This window comes from Aureobasidium pullulans, assembly GCF_000721785.1.
Source record: "Aureobasidium pullulans EXF-150 unplaced genomic scaffold scaffold_60, whole genome shotgun sequence".
In the NCBI taxonomy this organism is placed as follows: domain Eukaryota; kingdom Fungi; phylum Ascomycota; class Dothideomycetes; order Dothideales; family Saccotheciaceae; genus Aureobasidium; species Aureobasidium pullulans.
In genome coordinates, this window is record NW_021941080.1 from 6,208 (window position 1) to 29,073 (window position 22,866).

Here is a 22,866-nt window from a genome sequence, read left to right on the forward strand (position 1 = left end):
CGCAGATCTTCTTTATAGTCCTTAGCAATTTCTCTAACGAGTCTTTAGAACGGTAAGATAGCAATAAGTGTTCTAGTAGTTGCCTAGTAGTGCTTAATTTCAGAAAGGGCATTTATTCCTATATACTATTAGCATAAGACTATTATAAGACTATTATAGTATATATACCGCCCTTCTTGGTGTTAGTTAATAGGACGAATCTTAGAGCCTTGTCGCCGAGCATGTTTCCTTTTCCGCTTAAGTTATATAGTCGAGGTCCTTCGTAGTTTTTACCCTTAGACGATTTAGCTACGTTCTTCTTAGGTACTTGCTTCTTAGGTGCTTACTTCTTAGGTAGGACCTTTAGTAATCGCTTGCTAGCAGGGACGGTCTTTTTTCTAGTCGATTCTCTACTAACAGGAACCGTCTTTCCTCTAGTAGATCTTCTACCGCTTCTAGTAGCATCGGGTCCGGGTACGCGCTTTTTTAATGCTCTTATGCTTAGAAGGGGATTAATATTAGAATCCTCGAGATTAGACACGCTGTTTAGTGTTAGCTAAGACTATTATAAGACTATTACACCTACTTACCTTGCCTTTAAGACCTTCATCTTCTTAAGAGTCTTTTTAGGTACTATAAGTGTCTTAGAATTAGAATTAGAATCAGAACCTAATAGCGATTCTAGACCCTCGTCCTCTAAGGTTGCAGGAGTATTAGGCCTCTTATTAGGGCCCTCTCTGCGGTTCTTTCCTTTAGTAGGGGTAGTAGGGGCACTACGAATCATTAGCTTAGACTAGTATAGTTCTATTACATTAGCACTTACTCGCGCAATTTAGAAATCCATTCTAGGACTTTAAGCTCTATGTCCATTTAAGTCTACGTAGTATCGTAGGCCGAAAGAACGCCGAGCATTTTGCTATAGATATTGCTAAAGGCGTTGTCGTTAGGGTTACGTCCGCGATCGAGATTATAGATTCTACTATACTTAACGCCTAAGGAACCGATGTCTAAGCCTTCGATCTCGACGTTAACAACCGGGGGTGCCGTAGGAAGGATTACGTTTAGGTTATTATCTATCTAGTGTTAGTAGACTATTATAGGACTATTANTAATAGTCTATAATAGTCTATTAGAGCTATATAGCTATATTTAGAGATTTAGACGGCTTTTCCTAGAAGTAATTATTAGCGGGACGAACGGGAAATTAGGCGGGACAAACGGGAAATGGTCTTAGCGGGATCCCGTCCCGGCGGGATTTATGCTTAGCATTTCCCGTCCCGTCCCGTCTAGTCCCGTAGGGAGGTCTAAGCACTAATAATCTTTATAACCTCTATCGTTACTTAATCTAAGCATTCCTTAAGAAGGTCGCTAGTAAGGCGAGCGCGCGTTAGAGGTAAGTATTTAAGTGCTAGATTAAGCGCCTTAAGCAACTTAAGTAGCTCTAGATTTAACTAATAAATGTTAAAGGGCAGTCCTCCTCGATAAATCGACATAGTAGCTAGTCTATCTAACTAATGTAGATTAACTTAAGTAGTTACTAAGCTCTCGCCCTCGCCCTCGCCCTCGCTAGCGCGATGTACGCTAACTACCCTCGCTAACTTCCCTTAGAACTCGCCCTCGAACTTATTAAGAGCTAGAACACTAGCTTTTATCGCTTAAATAAATGGCTCGCAGCCTAAGAGGTGTAGTTCCCTTCGACTCTAGTTCTTATTCTTCCTATGCTAATTTAGACACCAATTGTAGTTATAATAGCTACCTTCCTTAGCGCTAAACTGTACGCTAATAGTACGAGCTAGTCGACCGCCATTGTTCGCTATGTCCTTGTCGTTATATAGCACTTTAAAGCTCGAGCTTAGAGCTTAGAGCTTAGAGGCGCTAACGCACAGATCACCGATCTTAGAGGCTAGCGGGGTACCTCGGCAGTTAGTAACTCTGATTTCTATGGTTTCTAATAGGTGTTACAAACTAACATGTTACAAACTGTTAGAAACTGTTACTTGAGCACCCCTACGCTCAGAGCCAGAGGTGAGGAAGGGTCACAGCAGCACATCACATCTGGAGCGCCAAAAGCTTTGTTCGGTACAACGTGTCTGGCTGCCTTGTTCCAAGCACCGTGTGTGCAACTGTCGTATGACAGATGAAGCCATGGCGACAGTGAGCAGCAAGAGAAAGCGCCCTCAACCACCTTCCGCACCTTCTTCGTTCGACTCGGAGTCAGTCTCCACGACGATCATGGTCAATGCCAATACGCGCAACAGAGACGACAGCCCAAGCATCAGTGTCGCTCAACATCTATCGCGACTAGACATGGCTGCCACCGACCCTCCAACCACAAAGAAGCGTCCTGCCGACATGGACGAGATCAACGAGACTCCCGGCGCCTACGACTCAATCATGCCCTCGCCCAACACATCACCCACGCCCAACAACTTGGTACCGCAACGAGGCCGCTTTATCCTTCACCCGCCTCGCCGCGTCACCTCTCCTCCGCCTCCTACACCCATCGCTTCACCAAATCATGAACAAGACCAACAATTATCTCTACCGACAGCCATCAAGATTGCACAAGACAAGCTGTCCACACTGCGCTGTGACTCCCCGTCCACCCCTGTTGAGGACGAACACAACCAAGACCAAAATATGACCTGGCAAGAAGATGAGATTACTGGCCGTAATGTCGACGACACGGCAGACGATGACGGCGAAGGTATCAACGGTATTGGCTTCATACCGACCCCAGCCATGGTTATCAAGCGTTCTGAACAGCGCCGTCGTCAAATTCTAGAATGGCGTGCCCGCGAGTCCAGAGAAGCTCGCCAACGCCGCTACGACAAGCGTAAGCCTTCACACCGGGACTCTGCCATCTCTCTGGACGATGGTGGCGGCTCCTTCAAGCGTCGCATGGTCAGATTCGCTGAAGCTTAGACGCTCCAACACATATTAAGCACGATCTTCATGACATGGTGGGACACGGCGTTACGAACAGGTTGCTTTTATTGCTTTTATAGGCGTTGTATGGCGCCGCTACTGGATACCCATAAATCACAAGGACATAAGGCTGGGTCAAGGAAATGGGCTCTTTCTACAACATATCAAGATGGACGATATGAATGCTTTCTTCTACTCTTTTCTTCCATTTCATGACTCGCCGTTGATGTGCATGCTAATAGGTGATCGAATCAAGCAAGCACCTGAACCTATTTGGCTATCAGTCGATATCACAACGAATAACTGACTTAACTCCTTGGACGGACGACATTTCCTGTTTCCACTCAAAAGTACAAACGCAGGCCGCGGAAAAAGTCGCTCAACACGATTGACCAGATCGATAACACGTCATTGGTCGTGCCCCGCAACTTACCCCACCATACTCTTATCCTCGACGGAGTATATTCCTAGAATTGGAAGACATCGAAGCACCTCTCTTCGGGATGATATCTCGCGAAGGTAAGATGTAGCATATATAGGTAAGCAGTTGACGTCTGGACGCGGTGTTTCTATTCTTTCTTTGCACCTACCTTCCGACACAATCCACAATCATCACACAACTCTCAGCATGCCTCATTCGGTCAGCCCAACTCAAGAGAACGCAACACCTTCCCAGCCAAAGCTCTTCGTCAACGATGGACCACTAGAAAACTACTCATGGCTCCAGCCATCACAACCAGATGAACCATTAGAAGGGCTCCGCAGGAAATACAACGAAGACGGCTATATCTTCCTCAAAGGCCTCATCCCTCGCGAAGATGTCCTCACAGCCCGTCGCTCCTACTTCGACTTCATGTCTCCCTCTGGTGTCTTGAAGCCTGGCACAACATCCGAACAAGGCATTTTTGACTCCGCCAAGTCCGCCGCCGAGTTCCCGGGCATCGGCGCAGGCGCAGTAGGAGGAAACCAGCGACCCGGCGACGACAGAGCAGCAACTTTTGTCGACAGAGCCCTGGACGCACACAAGCAAGACTGGTACAAGGAGACTTTTTGCAAACATCCCGCACTCTCCGAGTTCATCTCGAAATTCTCAGGTTGGGGCGACGATACATTGGCGATTAAGCGTACGCTGTTGAGAAATAATATCCCGGGGACTCATGCTATTGGTGTACATTACGATCAGATCTTTCTGAGGCATGGCGAGCCTACTGCAATTACCGCTTGGGTGCCCATGGGTGATATCAAAGTCAATGGCGGCGGGTTGATTTATCTTGAAAAAGGTAAGTCATCACTCTCTCTCCTCTTCTCTGCTTTTCTATTTATCTTGCTAACGCAATCCACAGCACACACACTCGGCCGCGACCAAGAAACCTCCTTCTACAACTCCGCCATCTCCAGCGGTTTAACAGAAGAACAAGCCAAACACGCCTTCAACGCCACAATGATGGATACAGGGCTCCTCGACTCCGCCCCCTCTGCTTACAGCAAAAGGTTTAATAAGAGGTGGTTGGTTGCGGACTACGAAGCTGGGGATGTAGTGTTGCACACGCCGTTTACGATTCATGCTAGTACGGTTAATCATGATGAGGAGGGCGTCATTAGGTTGGCGACGGATTTGCGGTTTGTTGATTCGAGTAGGAGGTGGGATGGTAGGTGGGACAAGGTTTATGAGATGGATGATGGGTTGTAGTGGCAAATTTTGCGAGTTTTGCATCTATGTCAGGTTTTCTTCCGCCTTGTTGCCTAGTGCATGTCTGTTTAACTTGTTATGTGGAACTGCTCTCGTGAGAATCAACAATCTCCAGGAAGAGCGTGGTAGGAGATGAGAACAAACAAATGTGACGGGAGTACTGTATGAGGAAAAGTGTCCATGTCACAACAATGATTTTGTGAGTAGCCATGACTACGTTCTGTATGTTACTCCTCTCCATTTGGTCTGATGCTCTGTCTCTTATTCCCTTCTACTTGGCCTGCGCCATGTCGCTCAAAAAGACAACTTCGTCATCCGTCACGTTCAGATGAACAACTTTGAATCCATGCTTGATGGCCTTTCCCTTGCCTCTGATCAGTGCTTGAATCTCACTAGGGTGTACCCAGAAGAACACGATCATGACTGCAAACATCAACAATGCGTCAAACACATAAGCAAAAGCTTCATGCGTGATCAAATAGCCACCCGCATCTTCCAAATACTCGATAAATCTGTAAATCGATCGAACAAGGATAAGCGCGCTGCCTGTGTATAGCGCGCTCAAATGTCTCTTCCAAGCAAACTTTTGCGATGCCAGTGTGGGCATCTTGTTCAACCTGACATGGAATATCACACTGGTGATCAGGAACAAGCCGAAGAAAAAGACTTGGATAACAAGACCAACGATGATAATCCAACGGCCGGTGTTGTAGGAGGATGCTTTTTGCTGAGCGAGGATGGCGCCACCCAAGGCTTGAGCGAGAAAACTGAGGACGTCGCCTGTGACGAAGAGTTTGGTGAGCCAGGTGCGGCGGATAGGGGCGACGGCTTCGGCTTGGGTGACCAGGATGATGCGACCGAGAGACATGTACATCGTTGCCGACAAGAGAGCGGGTGCGATGAGAGGAAGGATGAGTTGGATAGCATAAGGTGGGAGTGTGTAGTCTGGGCTTTGCTTTATGGAGACGGTGCGGAAGGTATAGCCTATTCCTTCGACTGGGTCTTGGGTCAGATATCATGCTTTGAAACTGACGGACTTGTAGATTGAGCTTACAGATGCCACCGATGAGGAAAGGTAGCAGATACCAAGTCCGTGTCCGCAGGAGTTGGTACAGATGTACGATGCTGGAAACAAAGAACAAGATTGTGAAGAGTACCGCAGCTGCAATAGAAGCATCGTAGGGGTATACGTTGTGATATATCGTCATGATGAGATGTCCGAAGCGAAGGAACAAGCGATATCCAGCAGCTGATCCAAGTAGTGATACGAAGTAAAGTTGTACTGATCTTAGTTCTCGAACTGTCCTACCTTCTGTTTACGAGGGGAAAGACAAGCGCTTTTGAGCTTGTTGGAAAATGCCAGCGTCCAAGTCCTGAATCAACAAATCGATCATTCCCAGTTCATCGGCAGCACAGCCGCCTACGTTTGTCATTTTACTCCAAGCCGCACTGCAAATGATTCGTTTGCACGAGTGAACCAGGTAGTGGAGGCGTAGTCGGTGTTGCTAGCTCCAGGTTAAAGGTAGAGAGTCTGGGTATCCTGCCTCTTATTCGCATTCGTACTCGTATCCACAGTATCTGTTCAGAAATGTCCAGTCAACCGGAGAATCCCCCGGGATTGGGCTGCTTTCAGGTGGCCGAAAGGTTTGTGTCGGAAACCGTCCCAACGAAGCGAAATAGCAGTCGCTGCGACTCGTATCTGGGCTCCAGCCTGGTCTGTTCGGAGAAACCCTTGCACTGGACGTGAAGATTTCCCTGTCTTAGTGTTGGACTGAAGATTGTCAAGTGATAAAGACCTGCGCGAGAGTGAGGACTTGGAGAGAACAACATCTCTAGCTTCCCGGGAGTACTCAGCACGTCGAAACTTAACCAATGTACCAGTCTTGAAATCCAAGATGATGATATGCAATCCAAGAAGTGGTGATTCTCTGGCCGTGGAGGAAGACGTTTCTCGAATCCAAATTCGTATTCGTACTCGCAAGCAACTTCATGTTGCAACGTGGAGCCGATAGACAACGGGATTTTGGTTCTCAACCTCACCTCCGCATCGTATATCCATACGAAATCCACAAGCTTCGTACATTCGTACCTGCAGAACTCGTCTCGGATATACAACATGCCAGTGTAGTATAAGTAGTCTCCAGGTTCCATCGAGAGCTGCCGTCTTGCTTTGCACTGCCCGCCAACAGCAATGCGAGCTGTTGTTCAACTCCTCTGTTGTTGAACTCCTCGAACCGTGTTTCATTCCACGTTCGCATCAGCCGAAGGCTCTGTAATTGATGTCGCGACAAAGGACTCAAAAGGGGTTCTTTTTTTATTCCATTACCGCTGATATCGACAACAACAACAACATGGTCCGAGGAAACTCCTCCATGCTCGCAAAAGATGCTGCAAAGGGTGAGAGTCGCGTCTTCCGCCTTGAACAGAAGGACATATCGGCCTCGGCATGATCTCTTTTTTGTCAAAGCTCCTCACGCTACACGGGCTGATTGTCCACCGATCCCCGATCAACCACCCGTTCCCGAGGGCTCGCTGCGCCTTGTACCTAACTTTACCCTGACATAATTCACATCTTTATAAATTTTCGTTGATGACTCGGGACCGCTGTCTTCCTATCTTCCGGAGCGACTACAAGGAGTATACAAAGGGACGCCGTTTGCCTGTCCTTGACAGCTGGGACATCTCGGAGTAATGATCAATTGACACGACTACCATGCCACCAACTCGAAAAGCCCATCACAAGTCAAGAGGAGGATGCGTACAATGCAAGAAAAGACATGTCAAGGTATTGATTATTCATGAATATCCTTGGTGTGGCGTCGACGTGATGGACTGATTTTCTGGAAAAGTGCGACGAAGTACGGCCAAATTGTGGAAACTGCGTAAAACGAGAAGCAACTTGCAGCTTCTCCTCGAACGAACAAAGTCCTTCGACTGGTCATGAAGAGCCAAAGTCGCCAATTGCCTCCGAAACTCGACAGTCTATACTTTCTCGAGTCGAAGAACTGGAATTGATACATTTCTTCATGACAACTACCATCAAAACTCTCTGTCATGATCCTAAGGATTGGCACATGTGGGAAGTTGGACTTCCCCAACTAGCTTTCCAGAACGATTACCTTCTCGATGCCGTATTTGCGATGACCTGCCTCCATCGCGGCTCTCTTCACCCTCTCAACAAGAGTTACTGGCTTAGATCTGCCGTCCAATATCAGAGTCGAGCACTCCCGATGTTCTACAAAGTTTTGGACAACGTCAACGAGGGAACTTGCCATGCTGCATTCGCCTTGTAAGTGCGGCCAATCCCAATTTCGGTGGTCAATGTGGTGTGTAAATTGTACAATATTCACATTGACCGGCCTGGGACAAGCACTCGTTCTCTCCCGAATGACGCTAACGATGTAGCAGCTCTCTACTGACTTCTATGGTCGAGATCGCAATGCCTCAAACCGACTACGACCCCATCGAACATCTCGTGGGACTTCGTAGCTACTTCAGAGGGTCAGCTACACTTTGGTTGACCATGGTAGACCATCTAAGATACGGCCCCATGGATCCGTTCTTCAAGCCAAAAACAATCGTGTGGGAATACGACCCGGATATCCGAAAATCATTCCACGACAGGCTGACCGATCTATACGACATTGTCGCCGGGAGCCCGGATGTAAAGATTTACAACGAAACCATCGATCTGTTGATCAGACTGTTCCATGATTCGCCCTACAGCATCATGGTCTTCTCATTATTCGTCGGACCGGACTTCTTCCATCTCGTTTGTCAGCGTGAGCCTCTAGCTGTACTGATCTACGTTTATGTGGGCGTGTTGTTTCATAACGTCAACATCTGGTGGGGAGAAGGAGTAGGCGAACGCATCGTGAATGGGCTGTCACTTCCAGCAGAGCTGCTCGAAAACAACCCTAAGTGTGCGTCAGCGTTGCTCTGGGCCCAGCAGCAAGTCAAGAAGAGACCGGAGCCAGACAAGGTTCTGTTCTGGAGGATATTCGTGAGTTCGTTTGGCCTCTTGTGATTGACCACTTGCTAACATCAAGTTAGAACGCTAAGCAGCCCAACGAAACAGTCGAAGATCTACTACACCCGGATGATAACCTACACAGTCTTCGTTCTAACAATCCATCTACTGTCACGACGCCCAGCGCTTACCTAGGGAACGGACTTACAAAAGATTGAAGAACTCTGCTGGAATGTGTGACAAGCGCCGAAACTGAAGCACCGTCGGATCAACAGTCTTGTTGATTGGAAAGACGAACTCTACGCAGATGTCTGGAGACCGGTTCATATTATCAGATCCACCGGGCTCGATGTGAGCATCTTTGTGCTTCTCAGCGTCTCTGCACATGTGCGGAATCAACATATTTGTCTAGTTCCCTTCGAGACAGCAGGCTCAACACCCCGAGTCCTGTGTCAGCAGAGCGCTGTGTGTTCTCTCGGTCTCTGTCTTCTCAGCGCGGGCCAACAATGGCCAGCCTGGAGTGGCGTGTCAAGCAACAGCACAAGTCAGATCCACCGAGCATCACCAGGAACTTTACAGCAATGCACGTCAGGAACGGCCTTCATGATGGGGACGCTGAGTGTCAGTAAGACTCATCAAGATGTCGATGTATTTGTAAGGAGATTTAATATTAGAACAGCCCTTCCAAAACATTCAGAGCTTCCCCGATTCAATATAATCCACAGCCTAGCCAAGTAGCATGAAGGTCTTGATCGAAGGCCATTTGCTCGCCCACATGTCTTGATGAAACGTTTGTAGTACGTTGTATCTCATGCTCAGTCAGCACTAATGCCTCGCGTGCATCCTCCAAGGACCCCGCTTTCCGCTCACTGCATGAGCTCCTGAACTTGTCTTATAAACGCTTACAGTATATGAACTTGACCGCTTTACTCCCAAAGCACATTGTTGTCATTTACACGATCATCATGTCAACATTAGACGGCTTCGACCTCGAATGCACTATCCACAACCTCCTCAAAGCTTCCGAAATCATCGATTCTTCATCCGCCCAGTACAAATCTGAATCGCAAACATGGCAAGCGCATCGAAACCTCCATCCTAAGTTACTAGCTAGACCGGACTCTTTAGCTAGTCTGTCTCGACTTGTTGCATATCTCGCGGATACCGATCTTGATTGGGCTGTTCGATGTCAAGGTATTGGTGATGCCAGTGCGAAAGATGTGCTGATCAGTCTTGCTGGATTCAAAGAGTTCAGCTTCGATGCTGAAAACGAGAGTATTATCGTTGGAGGAGGCATGACTTGGGGGGAGGTGGAGGAGAAACTGGAGGAGCAGGCACCTGGATATCAAGGTAAGTCTGAACTTACCGCCAGCTTTTTTGAAGTCGGATACTGATCACTAGGTCAGCTGTGAGTGCACGATGCAGTTTCGTCGGCGTTGGCGGCATGATTCTGCATGGCGGTCTGTCCTGGATGTCATCTACCTACGGTCTCGCCTCAGACCCTCAGAACTTTCTCGATGCGCAGGTCGTCAAACTGGACGGCAGTATCATTTGGGCATCCGAAGAACCAGATCTACTATTCGCTCTCCGCGGTGGCGGTCATGAATTCGCCATCGTGACTGCCTTCAAACTCAAAGTTCGCAAGTTCTCACAGAAGATCTATAGCGGAAGCATCAACTACCCGCGATCTTCGCTGCCAGCATTGGCAAAAGGCGTTGCTGAGTTTGCGAAGAGAATGGATGAGTGGCCTAGTACGGCGATGTATCTGTACAATTTGGACTTGATGGAAGGAGTATTCATCGGTGCGAAAGCTCAACCTGGATTGGCCATCTGGCTATTTGATACTGAAGGCGAAGAACATGGAAGAGAGGTATTTAAATGGGCCCTGGAGATCGAAGGAGCTGTTGACTTGACTAAGGTCATGAATCTGAGGGAGGTCAATATCTATGGTGGTAAGTGATGTTGTCGTTTCAATGCTGATGTAAGATTCTGGCTAACCAGAGGCCGACAGACAGTGTAATAGCAGCAAAAGGAGTCTGCTCAGCTAACATGTCCAACCCAACAGTCGCAGGAACAGATATGACGGCAGACCTCATTCTTCGCGCTTGGGATTGGCTAGAAACCACCATCGCCCTCGAACCCACCAAACTCAACATTGGCACATTCGTTCTACTCGAATTGTTCCAGAAGGCTGTCTTCAAATCTGCTGATGGCAGCAACGAATGTGCCTGGCCGCATACACAAAATCAGCATCTCCTGCAACTTGGAGTTGGCAGACCGGATGAGGGAGATTATCCTACGAGGCTGGATGAACAGGCGTTGGACATGCTCAAGAATGCTGGTCCTATGATTGTGGGGGACAGATTCCCGTCGGCGGACTACTTCATTAATTTCTTGCAACCCTGGAATGACTACAGAGCGGTAAGTCATTGGAGCTCTGGTCGATTGGTTTCTAAAGGCTGACATGAATACCAGGTCTATGGCGACAACTACGAGAGGTTACAAGCCGTGAAGAAGAGATATGATCCGAGGGGAGTTTTGGTCAGGAAGAACGAATGAAACGGCAGCAGGTAGAAAGTGCGTTCGAGAAATTGCCTTCTTTTATTACGGCCTCATTAGTAGTCATTACCCTTCATTAGTCGTTATATGCTCGCTGGAAAAATCAAAGTGCGCCCAAAATCAAACGATGCGTAGCTGTTCTCCCACATCCAGTCTGAAGATCTGGGTCCTTGGGCCAAGTGTTCCGTGCTTTCCATCCTGATGCAATACGGTGCTTTTCGTTTCCTCGTCTAACTTTTGTTGTGCTTCTTCCGAAGAGTACATTCTACTCTTGATCCACGCCACAGACCAACCTCTGTTGTCCTTGACCTCGTCGTGTGCGCTGATCCAGTATCGAGCTCCAAGGTTCCGGATTATCTCAGCGCCTCCTGGATATCCTACTGCTACCACACCACCCATGAACCACGGATTCTCCTCCGTGTTGATCGAATGAAACAGAGCCGTGAGAGGTAGTGCCGACTCTTTGGCCAAATGTGACGATGCATATGGCTCAATGGCAGTATATGCGACGCCATGGGGGCTGTAGAGAACACTGATGGTCTTTTCGCGTGACGGAAACATAGGCGAGTTTCCATCTAGCTCCATGGGCGAATCAGGTGGTGTCATAGGGTTGTTTCGACCGTTCATTGGATCTGGGAAATTTCCTGCCATTGGAGAGTCTTGTGGGGATGGCGGTAGGTTCAACAGATTGACGACGGATCCGTTTACTGATGTGGTTGTGCTGTTTGGTGCTCGATATGTAAGGCCTATCGCGTTGTGAAGCCTCGTAGGATCCATCCGTTGAGGCACGTAAGTCACAGTGACTTCACCGCCTTGGCTAAAGGAGGAGTAGCCAGGGATTGGAATGCGTATAATCGAGTCATTATTCTTGCTGTTGTATGGCTGCATTGTTTCGACAGTCGCATGTGTGAAGTACTTCCATGATCTTATCAGCTTGGAAGCTACTGGAGTTGCCAGAATGCGAATCCTGGCGTCTGCTGGTAGAGTGCACAAGGTCTGCTTATGGCAGTGATCGGGTTTGTCCTGCGATATGATGATGAGGTCCGGTTGTGGAATCTCTCTCAACGAAGAGATGCATGGTGAAGTTGTGTGATGTGATATTTGGAAAGATTCCTTCCAAACAGAAGAGCTTCCAGTCACCCAAGGATCAATCAAGACAGTAAAGGATCCAGGAAACCGAGCCGACGCACGTGCAGGCGCGAACAAAGGGATGAAGTCGATCAAGAACGTTGTATCAGCATTTAGAGGCTTCACGTTCATGGCCATATCGACTATCCACGCCGTTCCTCACAAGAACAGGAAGAGTGAAAGTAGGAGATGACAAAGGAGAGAAGAAAGATTCCGGGCTTCCGTTGAGGCATGTTTGAGTAAAACCTGAAAAACGACCTGAATGTTCTCCCGTTGAACGACAGAAACAACAACCGAGCTAAAAGTGGATACACGACCCAGATCTGCATGGAGCAGGAGCCAAGCCCAAGCCACCGGATCGCGCCTTCTTTGATCGGGGCAGTCTCACGCGGGCTGGACAAGATGGAAACCAGAGCTGAACATAAGAGTGTCCTTTCCAAAGAGTTTTCGTGCTGTAGAATCGATAACAAAAGACCTGCATGGGTCGTCTTTTGTTCAATCTCGACGTGCGATTGCCTTTTCGGGGTTTTGTCTCAAAATCCACCGGCTGGACCTGTTAGCGAGGGCGATGGAAGGTCTCGGCTAGGGCTACTTACATCGGGGTTCGGTTAAGAGCTTCCACGCGGGCTCGATTCCAAACGGCAATCACTCGCGGGTTCGAAACTCAAATGACTTCATGAAGCAGGTGCAGACTGCGACCGCGCGTAAAGATGACTGTTCTTTCTTTGACACCTTTCGCCTGTTTCGATAAGAACAGGGAATAGGGCACTTGTATCTAGGTACTTTCCTGCCAGTGTCCCTCACAGCGGCTCGTGGTCGTGCCTAATCTCCCATTCGACTTCCTTGCGGATGATGCCTGATCGCGAGTGCCAGCTCTCCATAGATCGGGCCTCATCGACACCTCTGTCGCGGGATTCGTGGTGGACTGACGTCCTTGTGCCCAGCTTCGAGCTCAAGCTCATGCCTTGGGATGCTGATCGCGCCGATGCGCCATGATTTCGATGGCTTGGCTTGGAGATCGGACCCATCATCAGATACGCGCCATTCAATTCGGAGCGTGAGGCACTATGTGAGTCGTCCGTCTTTGCGACAGATATGTTGTCGAAAGGATTCATGAATGCTCGGAAAGATGGTATGGATGCAGATACTAGCGACCATGCCAACCATATCTGAATCCAGATCGCTGGCGAGATGAAAGAGAAGCCCTTGTCTTCGGCATCGACAGTCCGAGAAAGCCGCCGCAGGTGTGTGATGGAGAAACCAACAACACTGAATAAAGTCAGAATAGGCACAGTTCAGGTTCAGGAGGTACTCACGCAAGTCTGAATGCGAAAGCAGTCATGACAAGCATCTTCGGCCGCGAGCCTAGCATCACGCCAGACACGAGGTATGAAGGGACGATCATGAGGGCGGCTTCTGTAATGATATCAAACGTTGTCACAGCTCGCCATCGTGTTATCTGTTGCTAGGTGAGTAATGGAAGCTTGACTCATAATGATTGTACTGACATATGATGGACAGGTATTCCTCTTTGAAAAGAAGTGATGCGGTGAGCAATTTATCAAGAGGACGAAAAGTGCAACGATACCCCAGGCAACGGTAATGCCCAGAAGCGACCAGCACAGTGCAGTATTGAGCCTTCGGTTGTGGGTGAAGAGTCGTCTGACAAACAGTGCGAGCGATACCTTCGAAAGCGTATATGCGAAGATGAAGAGCACTTCAGCCGCGTATATGGACTACGTGGGTCAGTCAACTGGGCTTTCACACTACTCGTCCTGGACACATACGTCGTCGATGCTCGCAATTTGACCTCGCTCGAGGACTTTGCTTGATTTCCCGAATCCTGCCTTCAAACCAACGAAGATAGGAATGTGCTGGCATACCGCAGCTAGCTGGCTCACTCGTTAGACGCGAGACTGTTGGACCGAAAAGAAAGATACATACTGTCGCTGCCACCAACGCCCAGTCGTCCGCGCCATAAAGACCCCATCTAGGTAGATTGTGAGTTGGTTTGGTCAGTCATGTTCTTCCATTGCCAACTTACCTAACATTCAGCCGTACTAGAAGTGTGCCAAAGGGGTATATCAAGGAGAGCAAGGCGACAATCCATACATAACCAGCATGGTCTGTGTCGGTGATGCGCGAGAAGTAGTAAGTACCTGGCGGTAGAGGAGCACCGTTGACCGTCGTCAGATTAGCGGCCATGTGTGCATGTTACAGCGGTTATAAATCAGGTTCAAAAAAGAGCGACAAAGAAGCATTACCAAATGACCGCAAGGTGCGCATGTCACTACATATCCTCTTTATTTGGGGTCACTCTATTCCCTCAGGGCTCATGCTTCCTGCTCACGTTATCATCGATGGAGAAAGCCATCAGAGATTGCTGCTCGGCTTATTGGTCTTCACGAGGCAGAGTCTTGGAAAGACCCTGGACCTGCTCGTGGCTGTGGCTGAGAATCCTGCCGGGTGCATGATTGGGCTTGCTTCCGGATCAGCCTGGAAGGAGCACGCAACCGACATGCTCGGTTGACTTGTTTCGCATGCCGAACAGTGCGGATGTTGGTAAGGCCAAGAGGGTGTACGAGCGTGCTCATGCTTAGCCGCGCCTTGTGAGGTGATCGACTGGGCAGTTCATGGCGTCTGCAGGTGAGATGAAACTCGCTTGTGCCAGATCATCGATTGAACTTCGAGAAGACGGCTCTTGGGCCCAGCTACCTATCAGACTTGAGACACTGGCAGTATTCTGTAAGCAGGGTGTTGGCTGACAGAGCTGATCAGCAAGTCTCAACAAGACATTACGAGTGCATCATGAGGAGAGTAAGGAGAGGCTGTCAGAGCGCTATACTTTAAGCTTCGCACCCTGCGTCCACCGCCTCGCACGTTCAAGGGGTCAAGTCCGTAAAGCTTTTCTGCGCTCATACCGACAGAAGCCAGAGCTTGGTGGCGCGCGTGCAGGCATACCGCTGGTATGGTAAGCAGTCGGCAGGAAGAGAAAGCCGCGACAAGCATTTCGGCAAAATTCCATGGCTTGATGGTAGACCTATAGGCGTGGTTTGTCTTATCAGCTTGCGAGAGCGGAACAATCGCATTTGGTCGTCGCTTTACGGCACCACAAAGATACAGTAGATGAAACCTCTATATTTTGGTTTCGCTGTCGAAAGTTTTGATAGCCTGCCTCACAATATTGAAGGAGCAATCGAGTTGTTCGCGTAAGAACTTCATACTCAGTTGCAACTCTGTTTACGAGCAGAATCTCTCAGCTGTGGTGGTGAACAGAAGGCGTCGTCCTTATCAGCGGCTAATCTATACTGATATAAAATCTCGAAGCCTGGACCCCTTGAACCCTCCGCGCAGATCTTGAGGGGTCGTCGTCTCCCCAAACACTTTCCGTCAAAACTATGTTCATCCTTCAAAGGATTTTACCGTGCGTAAGAAACTCCAGGACCCGGAATAATATATCCAAGACCCGACTATTGAGCGGCGTGTGGCTTGCATGCAATGGCGGAAAAATAAAACTCAAGGCTTGTATGCAGAGCGAACTCTGGGCCCGGGCTATCGTCAAGAGCAGTCAATGCTCCGCGGCATAGGTATTGCATCAGCAGAGAAGCGTGCAGGTGGTGGGCAGAATTGATTTGTTGCTGGTGTCTTTTCGTTGCCTTAAGTCGGAAGGTGGGTAATGTATGCGATGAACTAAAATTGATGGACGACAAGAGGTAAACTATATGACTTCGGACTATCCTTGAAACATGTTCTTCCTTGCTCCCTTTCCTTTTGTAAAGTCTTGGGGTGTCGAACTACATCTTGGTCGTCAATCTCAATTTCGCTCTTGCAACCATGTCGATGTCTTCGGAGGAGAACAAGAGTAGCGCTATACGCTTCGGTGAGCGTGAGGTCAGAGACTCTGACAATCGACCGACGAAAACTGCCGCCGCTGCTCGCCATGCGCAATTCGAACTCGGCGATTTCAATGATTCGGCAAGAGACGAGGAGTCAGATGAGACGGCGGACGTGTATGGCTCTGTACCATCGGACAAGCGCGATATGATGCGTATGGGCAAAGAGCAAGAACTTCGTGTATGTCTTTTTTGGTGGCCATCGTCCTGTCTCGGACTTGCATTGACGTTTGTGCGCACAGAGAGTCTTCCGACAGGTCTCGCTCTTGTCTTTTACTGCTATCTTGATGGCGACCTGGGAATTTGTTCTCATGGCTTGTACGCAAGGTCTTGTTGACGGTGGCCGTGCTGGTTTGTTCTGGAGTTATATCTGGGTAATGATTGGGTACGGTTTCATCATCGCAAGTCTGGCTGAGATGAGTTCGATGGCTCCTACATGGTGAGTAGAGCTTAGATAATGTTCAGGATGGTGCTGACCAAATCTTCGTAGTGGTGGACAGTATCACTGGGTGTCAGAGTTCGCGCCTCCAAGTTGTCAGAAGTTCCTGTCGTATATCACAGGTTGGGTCTCGACTCTGAGTTGGCAAGCTGGGTATGCGCTTCAACACAACGGCATCCACAAGTACTGACCGAAGACTAGAAACGCTTCCGGAGGCTTCATCTGCGGTACGCTAATCCAGTCCTTGATCATCATCAAGAACCCCGACTATGCCGCTCCTGGATGGCAGGGCACGCTGCTCGTTTTCCCCGTCATGCTTGTTTGTGTCGTCTTCAACATCTGGTTGAACCATTGGCTGCCAAGCATGCAAAATGCAGTCATGGTTCTGCATGTCGCTGGTTTCCTGGCAATCATGGTCATCTTCTGGGTGCTCAGCCCGCATGTTCCCGCCAGAGAGGTATTCCTCGACTTCCAGAACGATGGTGGCTGGCAAACGATGGGTCTCGCTCTCATGATCGGTCAGATTTCCGCAGTCGGTTTCCTGGGCGCCTCTGATGCAGCAGCCCATATGTCCGAAGAGGTCAAAGATGCTGGACTCTCGGTTCCAAGAGCTATGGTGAGTGTTGCTGGAGGACTTTTCCTTGACATATGCTAACCCTCTTCCAGTGGTGGACTTACATCGTGAACGGCCTCCTTGGTCTGATCATGCTTGTCTCATTCCTCTTCGCCATGCCATCTGTCGAAGACGCCATCAACGACGTTACTGGCTATCCGATGATGTACGCTTTCCAGCAGGCAATGCCCATGAACGGTACCATCGTCTTGACAGTGTTGATGATGGTCCTCCTCATGGCAGGTAACATCTCATATCAAGCATCGACAGCAAGACAGACATATGCCTTCGCTCGTGATCGCGGTTTCCCAGGCTCGCGCTGGTTGGGATATGTCAACCCGAAGCTGATGATTCCAGTTAATGCTGTCATCTTCTCAGCAGTGTTCACCATCATCTTGTCGCTGATCAACATTGGATCTTCAGCTGCCTTCAACGCTATCATCTCGCTGGGTGCTGTTGCACAGATGGGAACATATGCTATTTCGATCACTTGCGTGCTGTACAGACGCCTGACAGCCCCGCACCTTCTCCCCAAAGCAAGGTGGAGTCTTGGCCGTTGGAGTGTCGTGATCAACATTGTTGGCCTTCTCTTTGCTTGGGAGGTCTTCTTCTGGTGTAAGTAATATCAGGTGTTCCTTGGACGCGTCACTAACAATCCAACAGGCTTCTGGCCTAATGCTCAACCGGTTACTGTCGACAACTTCAACTGGGCCCCGGTCATGTTTGTCGCGGTTGTCGTGGGAGCCTTGATTACCTACTACTTCCAAGGCCGTCGTGTCTACACAGGACCAGTGGCCATCGTCCAAGGCCGTCAAGAGGAATCACTGGCTGGCTGATAGCAATAAAGTCGGCATCCTTAACGTGAATATAAGTCGCGAAACAGTGGTGTTCATAGATAAACGGTCGGTCAAAATTAGGTTCCAGCTTTATTTTGGTGACGCTTTCTGCCGCTTCCAATGGCCGTGCGTTTGACGAGCATGTGAAAGAGCTTCTTCAGCTCTTGACGAAAAGGAAAACTGCGACCACTGAGCGAAGGATTTGAGAAGTCGTGCAAGTTGTCTCGAAAGTCCAGATCGGATGTCAAGAATGTCTCTGGAAGTTCTTGTCTCGAACCGAGACCATCCGGACGCGTCGCAGCCAATGGCAGATTGCAGGGCAGGGCGGTGAAGTCATCATTTGCTGGGCTGTGTGTTTCGGCGCCGTTACGGTCGCAATCGTCCAAGGGTCGCTCTGTTTTCGCAGCTCCTGAGCTGCCGTGGCCTGTGCCTTTTCTGCTGCTCGTTCTGTTGCTTTGTGCTTGCCCCGCGTGTGTGGGGCGTTTGTGTTCAGCTTCTCTTGACTCTCTCCTATCGTCACGTATCTCTTCATACCTCTTCGCGCTCCGGCTTCACGTTTTCATCACATTGCTTCTTTTCTGTGTAGTGGATAAGCTTCAGTGAGCTCCAATCGAGCTCCATGACAGCTCCTTACCCCTCGCCGGCCGTACCCGCCTAAGCTGGTAACCCGACCTGCCTTTGTTCCTTCGCCCCGAAAGGCTTCAATCATCGTCATCCGTTCAGTAGCTTGGTTCAGGTGCCTTGCGGCTGGTCAAGCTGGCAGCTCGAGCTGCAAGACTCGACTCCTCAATCGACATGCCTCCCAAGTTGAACCACACGTCTAACCATCACGCGTCTGATCCGGACAACGAAGTCGTCTGTCCGATCAAGTCTGCGGATGGCAGCAACTGTCGCAAGAAATGCTTGGGCGTGCGTCTCCCTATTTCTTCTTCCTGTCCTTGCTTCGTCTCCCAATATTCACTGCTTTGCCGTCGTCCATCGTGTATCTCTGTCCCTGTCATTGTCCCATGCACCATGTCACCTTGTCTGCCCCGCAAGTCGTTCCACCACACTGCTTTGCTTCGTGTCGGTCAATATGGAAACGCGACTTACAAAGGGATTATAGGAGAAGCGATTCCGCTCTATGCAGGAGCATATCCGGCGAGCGCATCCGGAATACTATATTCCCAAGTTGCCGGCAACAAAGGAGAGCTTTGAGTTGATGGTCAACTCACCGCCGTCGGAGCGGCCACCACGAGTGGAGCTATGGTCGCCGACGTCTGCCCCACGCCAACCACGATCACAACCTGCAGATCGCCACCACAACAATGACCAGTATGCAGTTGGAGGACCCTCTGCAGGTGTGTTCAATGCGCCCGTGAGCGTTGCATATGACAGCCTGAGCTCATATGGATTTCAAGGCGGGCTGGGCCCTGTTCAGATAGCCCCCGACGGCTACGGATTGCCCGCGGAATACCGAAGGGGCTCCCTTATCCCAGCTGCGAGCGCGGCTGCTGCCCTGGCACAGCTGCACTATGCTCGACCAGACGGAGAATGGGACAATGATCAAGTAGGCCCTGACTGCGCTGATGACGCTGCTCCGAGCGCTAAGTACATGCGTCAGAACTATTTCAACGACCATGTGACCGACGCAAAGAGAGCTCACATGGTAGATCCCACCCTCTCGGCTGGACAGCAGTTCCTCGATAGCCAGTACCAAGAAGACCAGAATCCGTCTGGCATCATGTCGGCGTCGTTGCTCAAATCACCCGCGAGCCGCCAGAACACGCTTCCTCCCATGCAGCGCTCCATCTCCCATAGCTCGCGTCCTCGTAAGAACTCGCTGACACAGAGCGCCCGTAAAGCAAAACACGAAAGAGACAAGATCAAGAGCGAGAACCGCAAGGCCCTCAGTGCCGAACCCAACATGTACGGCAAGAGATGGGAAGACTTGATAGACGCTGCGACGTCGGCCACGGAAGAGGATAGAGACCTCACTCCTGTGCGTTGGATACAATTCTCTTTTGTCACGAACGGCTACCACTAACTGCTCGTAACAGTTACCCGTCTCGCCATACAAATCACCACAAGTGGGAGCACGTACCCCGTTAGCTCCCTTCGCTCTTGGCTCTCAGTTCCAATCATATACCGCCTCCCCTCTACAACAAACCCTCACACCTCCTCCAGCCGACGCAGATGGACCTCCTCTAGACATGGGGCCGTTCCCGTCTGTCGAGGACAACGCCGTCTCATCATCCATCGACTCAAATCAATCAGGGAATAACTTTCACATCATGCCATCACAGGCCCTCTCGTCGGACTCATCACCAATGTTCTCGAATCCGGTCCAAATATACTGTGCAGGCTGCAGAAGGCTCAGCATCCTCAAGGAATGCTTCGCTTGCACAGAGTGCATCTGTGGTCTCTGTGGAGGCTGTGTGGATGCACTAATGGCAGAACAGTCTCGCGGTCGGATAGCGCAATGCCCACGATGCCGCACTATGAGTGGACGATTCAAACAGTTCCAGCTCGACATTCGCTGAGAACTGTCTCACACCTTCACCCTCTGATTCTTCATCTCGACTTGTTTAATAGCACAACTTCATCATTCTCTTCTTGTTGGCTGGGCTGTCTATTTTGGAATCTGTTTGGCGCTGGTAGGCGTTTCATCTGGAGGTTATGGATGCCTTCTTTCTTTTGGGGCACTAGGAATGGGATAGACTGGTATGGAACACATCGGGGCTGCAACGAGCAATTAGGAAACAATCATCTTTGGGAACCCGGTCAATTTCAATTTCACAGCAACAGATTGTCTGTTCCTTCCTTTTTCACTTGTTCAACTGCTTAGCGCTGCAATAAGACTGGTCGGCTGTGTTTTTTCTACCATCTTCCTCACTTGCTGATTTGTCTCACTTTCGAGCAGTTCCACTCAGTGTCGACCTCAACTCCATGCTCGCGCATCAACCATCCACTTTGCTTCTTACACCAACACACAGGGGGAAGAAGCGGTCGATCCCCACCTGCCACGTCAACCCTGACTCACGGATTGTTGCTGCTATCGCTAGGATTTGCTGCCGTCGCCTGCTTGATCATGTCAACTCCACCAAAGGAGCAAAGCGCACCTTCGCCATCGACCGGAGCCGTGTCGACTCCCGACAATTGGCCATCCCCGTATGTCTCGGTCCTCACAGCGCTTGTATCGCATGTACTGACCAGTACCAAAGCAAGCAGTTCCAAGGAATGGTGACTCTCGTCGTGGGTAAATGCGAGAACGTACACACCGTGCACAAAGATCTCCTCTGTTTTTACTCTGACTATTTCCGAGCCGCTTTCAACGGCTCGTTCAAAGAAGCCACTGAGCAGAAGATCAAGCTGCCTAATGTAGAACCAGAAGTGTTCGAGACATTCCAGGTCTGGCTCTATACGCGCAGATTTCACCTGCCTGAAGAAAATGGTGAAGCATACTCGATGCTTGCCGAACTCTGGATATTCGGCGACCAGCACCAGATGCCTCTTCTCCAAAATGAAACTATGGATGAAATGTTATTTCGCTTCAACAGGGATGTTTTCTTCACCACCCATGCTGTCAAGCTGGCGTACGAAAATACCATGGCGGGATCTCATTTGCGCAAAGCTGTCATCGAGATAGTAGGATATACCATGGATCTTGGAAAATCGCCTCAGAATGCTCTGGAAGCCTTGGGGGACTGGACTGTCGAAAGTCTCGCCGACCTCACGCGTGAACTTTACAAGTCTCGTGCGAAAATGTCAACTCTTCCGCATAAGTACGAGTTGCCCAAAAGAGACAAGTGCTACTTCCACGTGCACAGCAAGGGCGAGCAATGTCCTGCATGAAAGACGGGCCATCAACACCGGACAACTGCTTGTGAGGCTAGCAGGTAAGCTAGGTCTCTCATTGAACCCTTTTCGAATCCGTATCTAACAGGATTTGGCAGACAAGAACGACGACGATTCACTATGCCACCATTACCCGTCATTCCAGCGTCCACATTATCTGGAACGTGGGCTCGGTTTCCAGCAGCTCAATATCTTTCTCGCCAACCCCATCTCTTCAACACACCCATCAACACAGAACAGTCTTCACACTCAGCTCAGCATATCACAGACCCACATACAAACTTCCAATAGCAGAGACTGAGCCGAGACAACATGCATGTTAGACTAGCTTTCTTTCCCCTCCTCCGAAGTACTACACAGAATCTCCATTACACACTTTTATTCCAAGCCTCTATTCTCTGTGAGACACTGTGATATTCCTATGTAGTTCGTACCGAAGGTCCACCATAGCCTTGCATATATAGAATGTTTGCCTCGGTGCACCCAGACCTCCCTTTTCCGGAGGCAATCCTTGGCATCTCTTTTGGGACTAGCGTCCCATGCCAAGGCCTCCTTGTGGGAGGTCTAGGACGAAAACTTAGCGTTTCGGTCAAGAAACGACGCATGCCTTAAGTTATACCATCCATTACGCGACAATAAGTAGTTAATATCGAATTCTAAGACGACTACGTCGTAGAGAAAGAAGGTATCTTAATATTTCGCTAGTTTTTATGCTCTAATCCTTACATTCCGGAGACGAGATAGGAATCGCACGCCTAAACTACTAGTANAAGAAACTACGCTTATAGTCTACTACCCCGTCCGCCCCTTACAATTGCCTACCTTTACGAACATAGTAGCCATTTAGGTAGAGGAATTCCCTACGCTACAAGCCTATAGGCCTACTAAAGATGCCACTACGGAATAAGAAAGCTAAGAGCGTGCCGTCGCTTAATAAGAGCTAACTACTACCGACTTTACCGACAACCCCTAGACAGTGTATCGACAAAGCGGA

General features: G+C 49.5%; 12 protein-coding genes across 12 annotated transcripts; 8 read left to right on the forward strand and 4 right to left on the reverse strand.

The window, feature by feature from the left end:
* Positions 1-322: 322 nt before the first annotated feature.
* Positions 323-849, reverse strand: M438DRAFT_360605 (uncharacterized protein; the record flags this gene model as incomplete). Its single annotated transcript, XM_029907448.1, has 3 exons — positions 323-521; positions 570-752; positions 803-849. 3 exons carry the CDS (start codon positions 847-849, stop codon positions 323-325), a joined length of 429 nt encoding a protein of 142 aa, XP_029754496.1.
* A 1,147-nt stretch (positions 850-1,996) lies between these two features.
* On the forward strand, positions 1,997-3,186 carry M438DRAFT_350494 (uncharacterized protein). The gene has a single exon (XM_029906648.1). It carries the CDS (start codon positions 2,125-2,127, stop codon positions 2,902-2,904), a length of 780 nt encoding a protein of 259 aa, XP_029754497.1. The 5' UTR covers positions 1,997-2,124; the 3' UTR covers positions 2,905-3,186.
* A 349-nt stretch (positions 3,187-3,535) lies between these two features.
* M438DRAFT_410304 (uncharacterized protein) lies at positions 3,536-4,597 on the forward strand (the record flags this gene model as incomplete). Its single annotated transcript, XM_029910083.1, has 2 exons — positions 3,536-4,187; positions 4,251-4,597. The coding sequence occupies 2 exons, from the start codon at positions 3,536-3,538 to the stop codon at positions 4,595-4,597; spliced, it is 999 nt and encodes a 332-aa protein (XP_029754498.1).
* Positions 4,598-4,868: 271 nt separating this feature from the next.
* Positions 4,869-5,805, reverse strand: M438DRAFT_285994 (RTA1 like protein; the record flags this gene model as incomplete). Its single annotated transcript, XM_029901576.1, has 2 exons — positions 4,869-5,593; positions 5,652-5,805. The coding sequence occupies 2 exons, from the start codon at positions 5,803-5,805 to the stop codon at positions 4,869-4,871; spliced, it is 879 nt and encodes a 292-aa protein (XP_029754499.1).
* Positions 5,806-7,310: 1,505 nt separating this feature from the next.
* M438DRAFT_285986 (uncharacterized protein) lies at positions 7,311-8,624 on the forward strand (the record flags this gene model as incomplete). The annotated part of the gene is made up of 3 exons (XM_029901575.1): positions 7,311-7,382; positions 7,447-7,886; positions 8,006-8,624. The coding sequence occupies 3 exons, from the start codon at positions 7,311-7,313 to the stop codon at positions 8,622-8,624; spliced, it is 1,131 nt and encodes a 376-aa protein (XP_029754500.1).
* A 908-nt stretch (positions 8,625-9,532) lies between these two features.
* On the forward strand, positions 9,533-11,126 carry M438DRAFT_285969 (FAD binding domain-containing protein; the record flags this gene model as incomplete). Its single annotated transcript, XM_029901574.1, has 4 exons — positions 9,533-9,917; positions 9,974-10,519; positions 10,579-10,988; positions 11,043-11,126. The coding sequence occupies 4 exons, from the start codon at positions 9,533-9,535 to the stop codon at positions 11,124-11,126; spliced, it is 1,425 nt and encodes a 474-aa protein (XP_029754501.1).
* On the reverse strand, positions 11,042-12,470 carry M438DRAFT_350498 (uncharacterized protein). The gene has a single exon (XM_029906649.1). The coding sequence runs from the start codon at positions 12,390-12,392 to the stop codon at positions 11,247-11,249; it is 1,146 nt and encodes a 381-aa protein (XP_029754502.1). The 5' UTR covers positions 12,393-12,470; the 3' UTR covers positions 11,042-11,246.
* A 584-nt stretch (positions 12,471-13,054) lies between these two features.
* M438DRAFT_360611 (uncharacterized protein) lies at positions 13,055-14,459 on the reverse strand (the record flags this gene model as incomplete). The annotated part of the gene is made up of 6 exons (XM_029907449.1): positions 13,055-13,523; positions 13,571-13,713; positions 13,763-13,990; positions 14,042-14,128; positions 14,199-14,244; positions 14,299-14,459. The coding sequence occupies 6 exons, from the start codon at positions 14,457-14,459 to the stop codon at positions 13,055-13,057; spliced, it is 1,134 nt and encodes a 377-aa protein (XP_029754503.1).
* On the forward strand, positions 14,260-14,911 carry M438DRAFT_192074 (uncharacterized protein). Its single transcript, XM_029899260.1, has one exon. It carries the CDS (start codon positions 14,458-14,460, stop codon positions 14,782-14,784), a length of 327 nt encoding a protein of 108 aa, XP_029754504.1. The 5' UTR covers positions 14,260-14,457; the 3' UTR covers positions 14,785-14,911.
* A 1,297-nt stretch (positions 14,912-16,208) lies between these two features.
* On the forward strand, positions 16,209-18,118 carry M438DRAFT_308154 (GABA permease-like protein). Its single transcript, XM_029902326.1, has 6 exons — positions 16,209-16,328; positions 16,390-16,586; positions 16,638-16,739; positions 16,788-17,202; positions 17,253-17,814; positions 17,863-18,118. Exons 1-6 carry the CDS (start codon positions 16,296-16,298, stop codon positions 18,033-18,035), a joined length of 1,482 nt encoding a protein of 493 aa, XP_029754505.1. The 5' UTR covers positions 16,209-16,295; the 3' UTR covers positions 18,036-18,118.
* A 566-nt stretch (positions 18,119-18,684) lies between these two features.
* Positions 18,685-21,036, forward strand: M438DRAFT_350501 (uncharacterized protein). Its single transcript, XM_029906650.1, has 4 exons — positions 18,685-18,944; positions 19,141-19,375; positions 19,436-20,016; positions 20,075-21,036. The coding sequence occupies exons 1-4, from the start codon at positions 18,831-18,833 to the stop codon at positions 20,555-20,557; spliced, it is 1,413 nt and encodes a 470-aa protein (XP_029754506.1). The 5' UTR covers positions 18,685-18,830; the 3' UTR covers positions 20,558-21,036.
* Positions 21,037-21,089: 53 nt separating this feature from the next.
* Positions 21,090-22,275, forward strand: M438DRAFT_308161 (uncharacterized protein). Its single transcript, XM_029902327.1, has 3 exons — positions 21,090-21,185; positions 21,239-21,913; positions 21,971-22,275. Exons 1-2 carry the CDS (start codon positions 21,106-21,108, stop codon positions 21,867-21,869), a joined length of 711 nt encoding a protein of 236 aa, XP_029754507.1. The 5' UTR covers positions 21,090-21,105; the 3' UTR covers positions 21,870-21,913; positions 21,971-22,275.
* The last annotated feature ends 591 nt before the right edge of the window (positions 22,276-22,866 follow it).

Bases quoted from the DNA above. Each gene is read 5' to 3' on its own strand.
- M438DRAFT_350494 (XM_029906648.1), top strand. From the start codon at position 2,125: ATGGCGACAGTGAGCAGCAAGAGAAAGCGCCCTCAACCACCTTCCGCA.
- M438DRAFT_350498 (XM_029906649.1), bottom strand. From the start codon at position 12,392: ATGGCCATGAACGTGAAGCCTCTAAATGCTGATACAACGTTCTTGATC.
- M438DRAFT_192074 (XM_029899260.1), top strand. From the start codon at position 14,458: ATGTGTGCATGTTACAGCGGTTATAAATCAGGTTCAAAAAAGAGCGAC.
- M438DRAFT_308154 (XM_029902326.1), top strand. From the start codon at position 16,296: ATGATGCGTATGGGCAAAGAGCAAGAACTTCGT. The intron at 16,587-16,637 runs GTGAGTAGAGCT...AAATCTTCGTAG, and splicing joins AGTTCGATGGCTCCTACATG to TGGTGGACAGTATCACTGGG. The intron at 17,815-17,862 runs GTAAGTAATATC...ACAATCCAACAG, and splicing joins TTGGGAGGTCTTCTTCTGGT to GCTTCTGGCCTAATGCTCAA.
- M438DRAFT_350501 (XM_029906650.1), top strand. From the start codon at position 18,831: ATGCCTCCCAAGTTGAACCACACGTCTAACCATCACGCGTCTGATCCG. The intron at 19,376-19,435 runs GTGTGTTCAATG...ATGGATTTCAAG, and splicing joins AGTTGGAGGACCCTCTGCAG to GCGGGCTGGGCCCTGTTCAG. The intron at 20,017-20,074 runs GTGCGTTGGATA...TGCTCGTAACAG, and splicing joins AGGATAGAGACCTCACTCCT to TTACCCGTCTCGCCATACAA.
- M438DRAFT_308161 (XM_029902327.1), top strand. From the start codon at position 21,106: ATGTCAACTCCACCAAAGGAGCAAAGCGCACCTTCGCCATCGACCGGA. The intron at 21,186-21,238 runs GTATGTCTCGGT...CCAGTACCAAAG, and splicing joins CCCGACAATTGGCCATCCCC to CAAGCAGTTCCAAGGAATGG.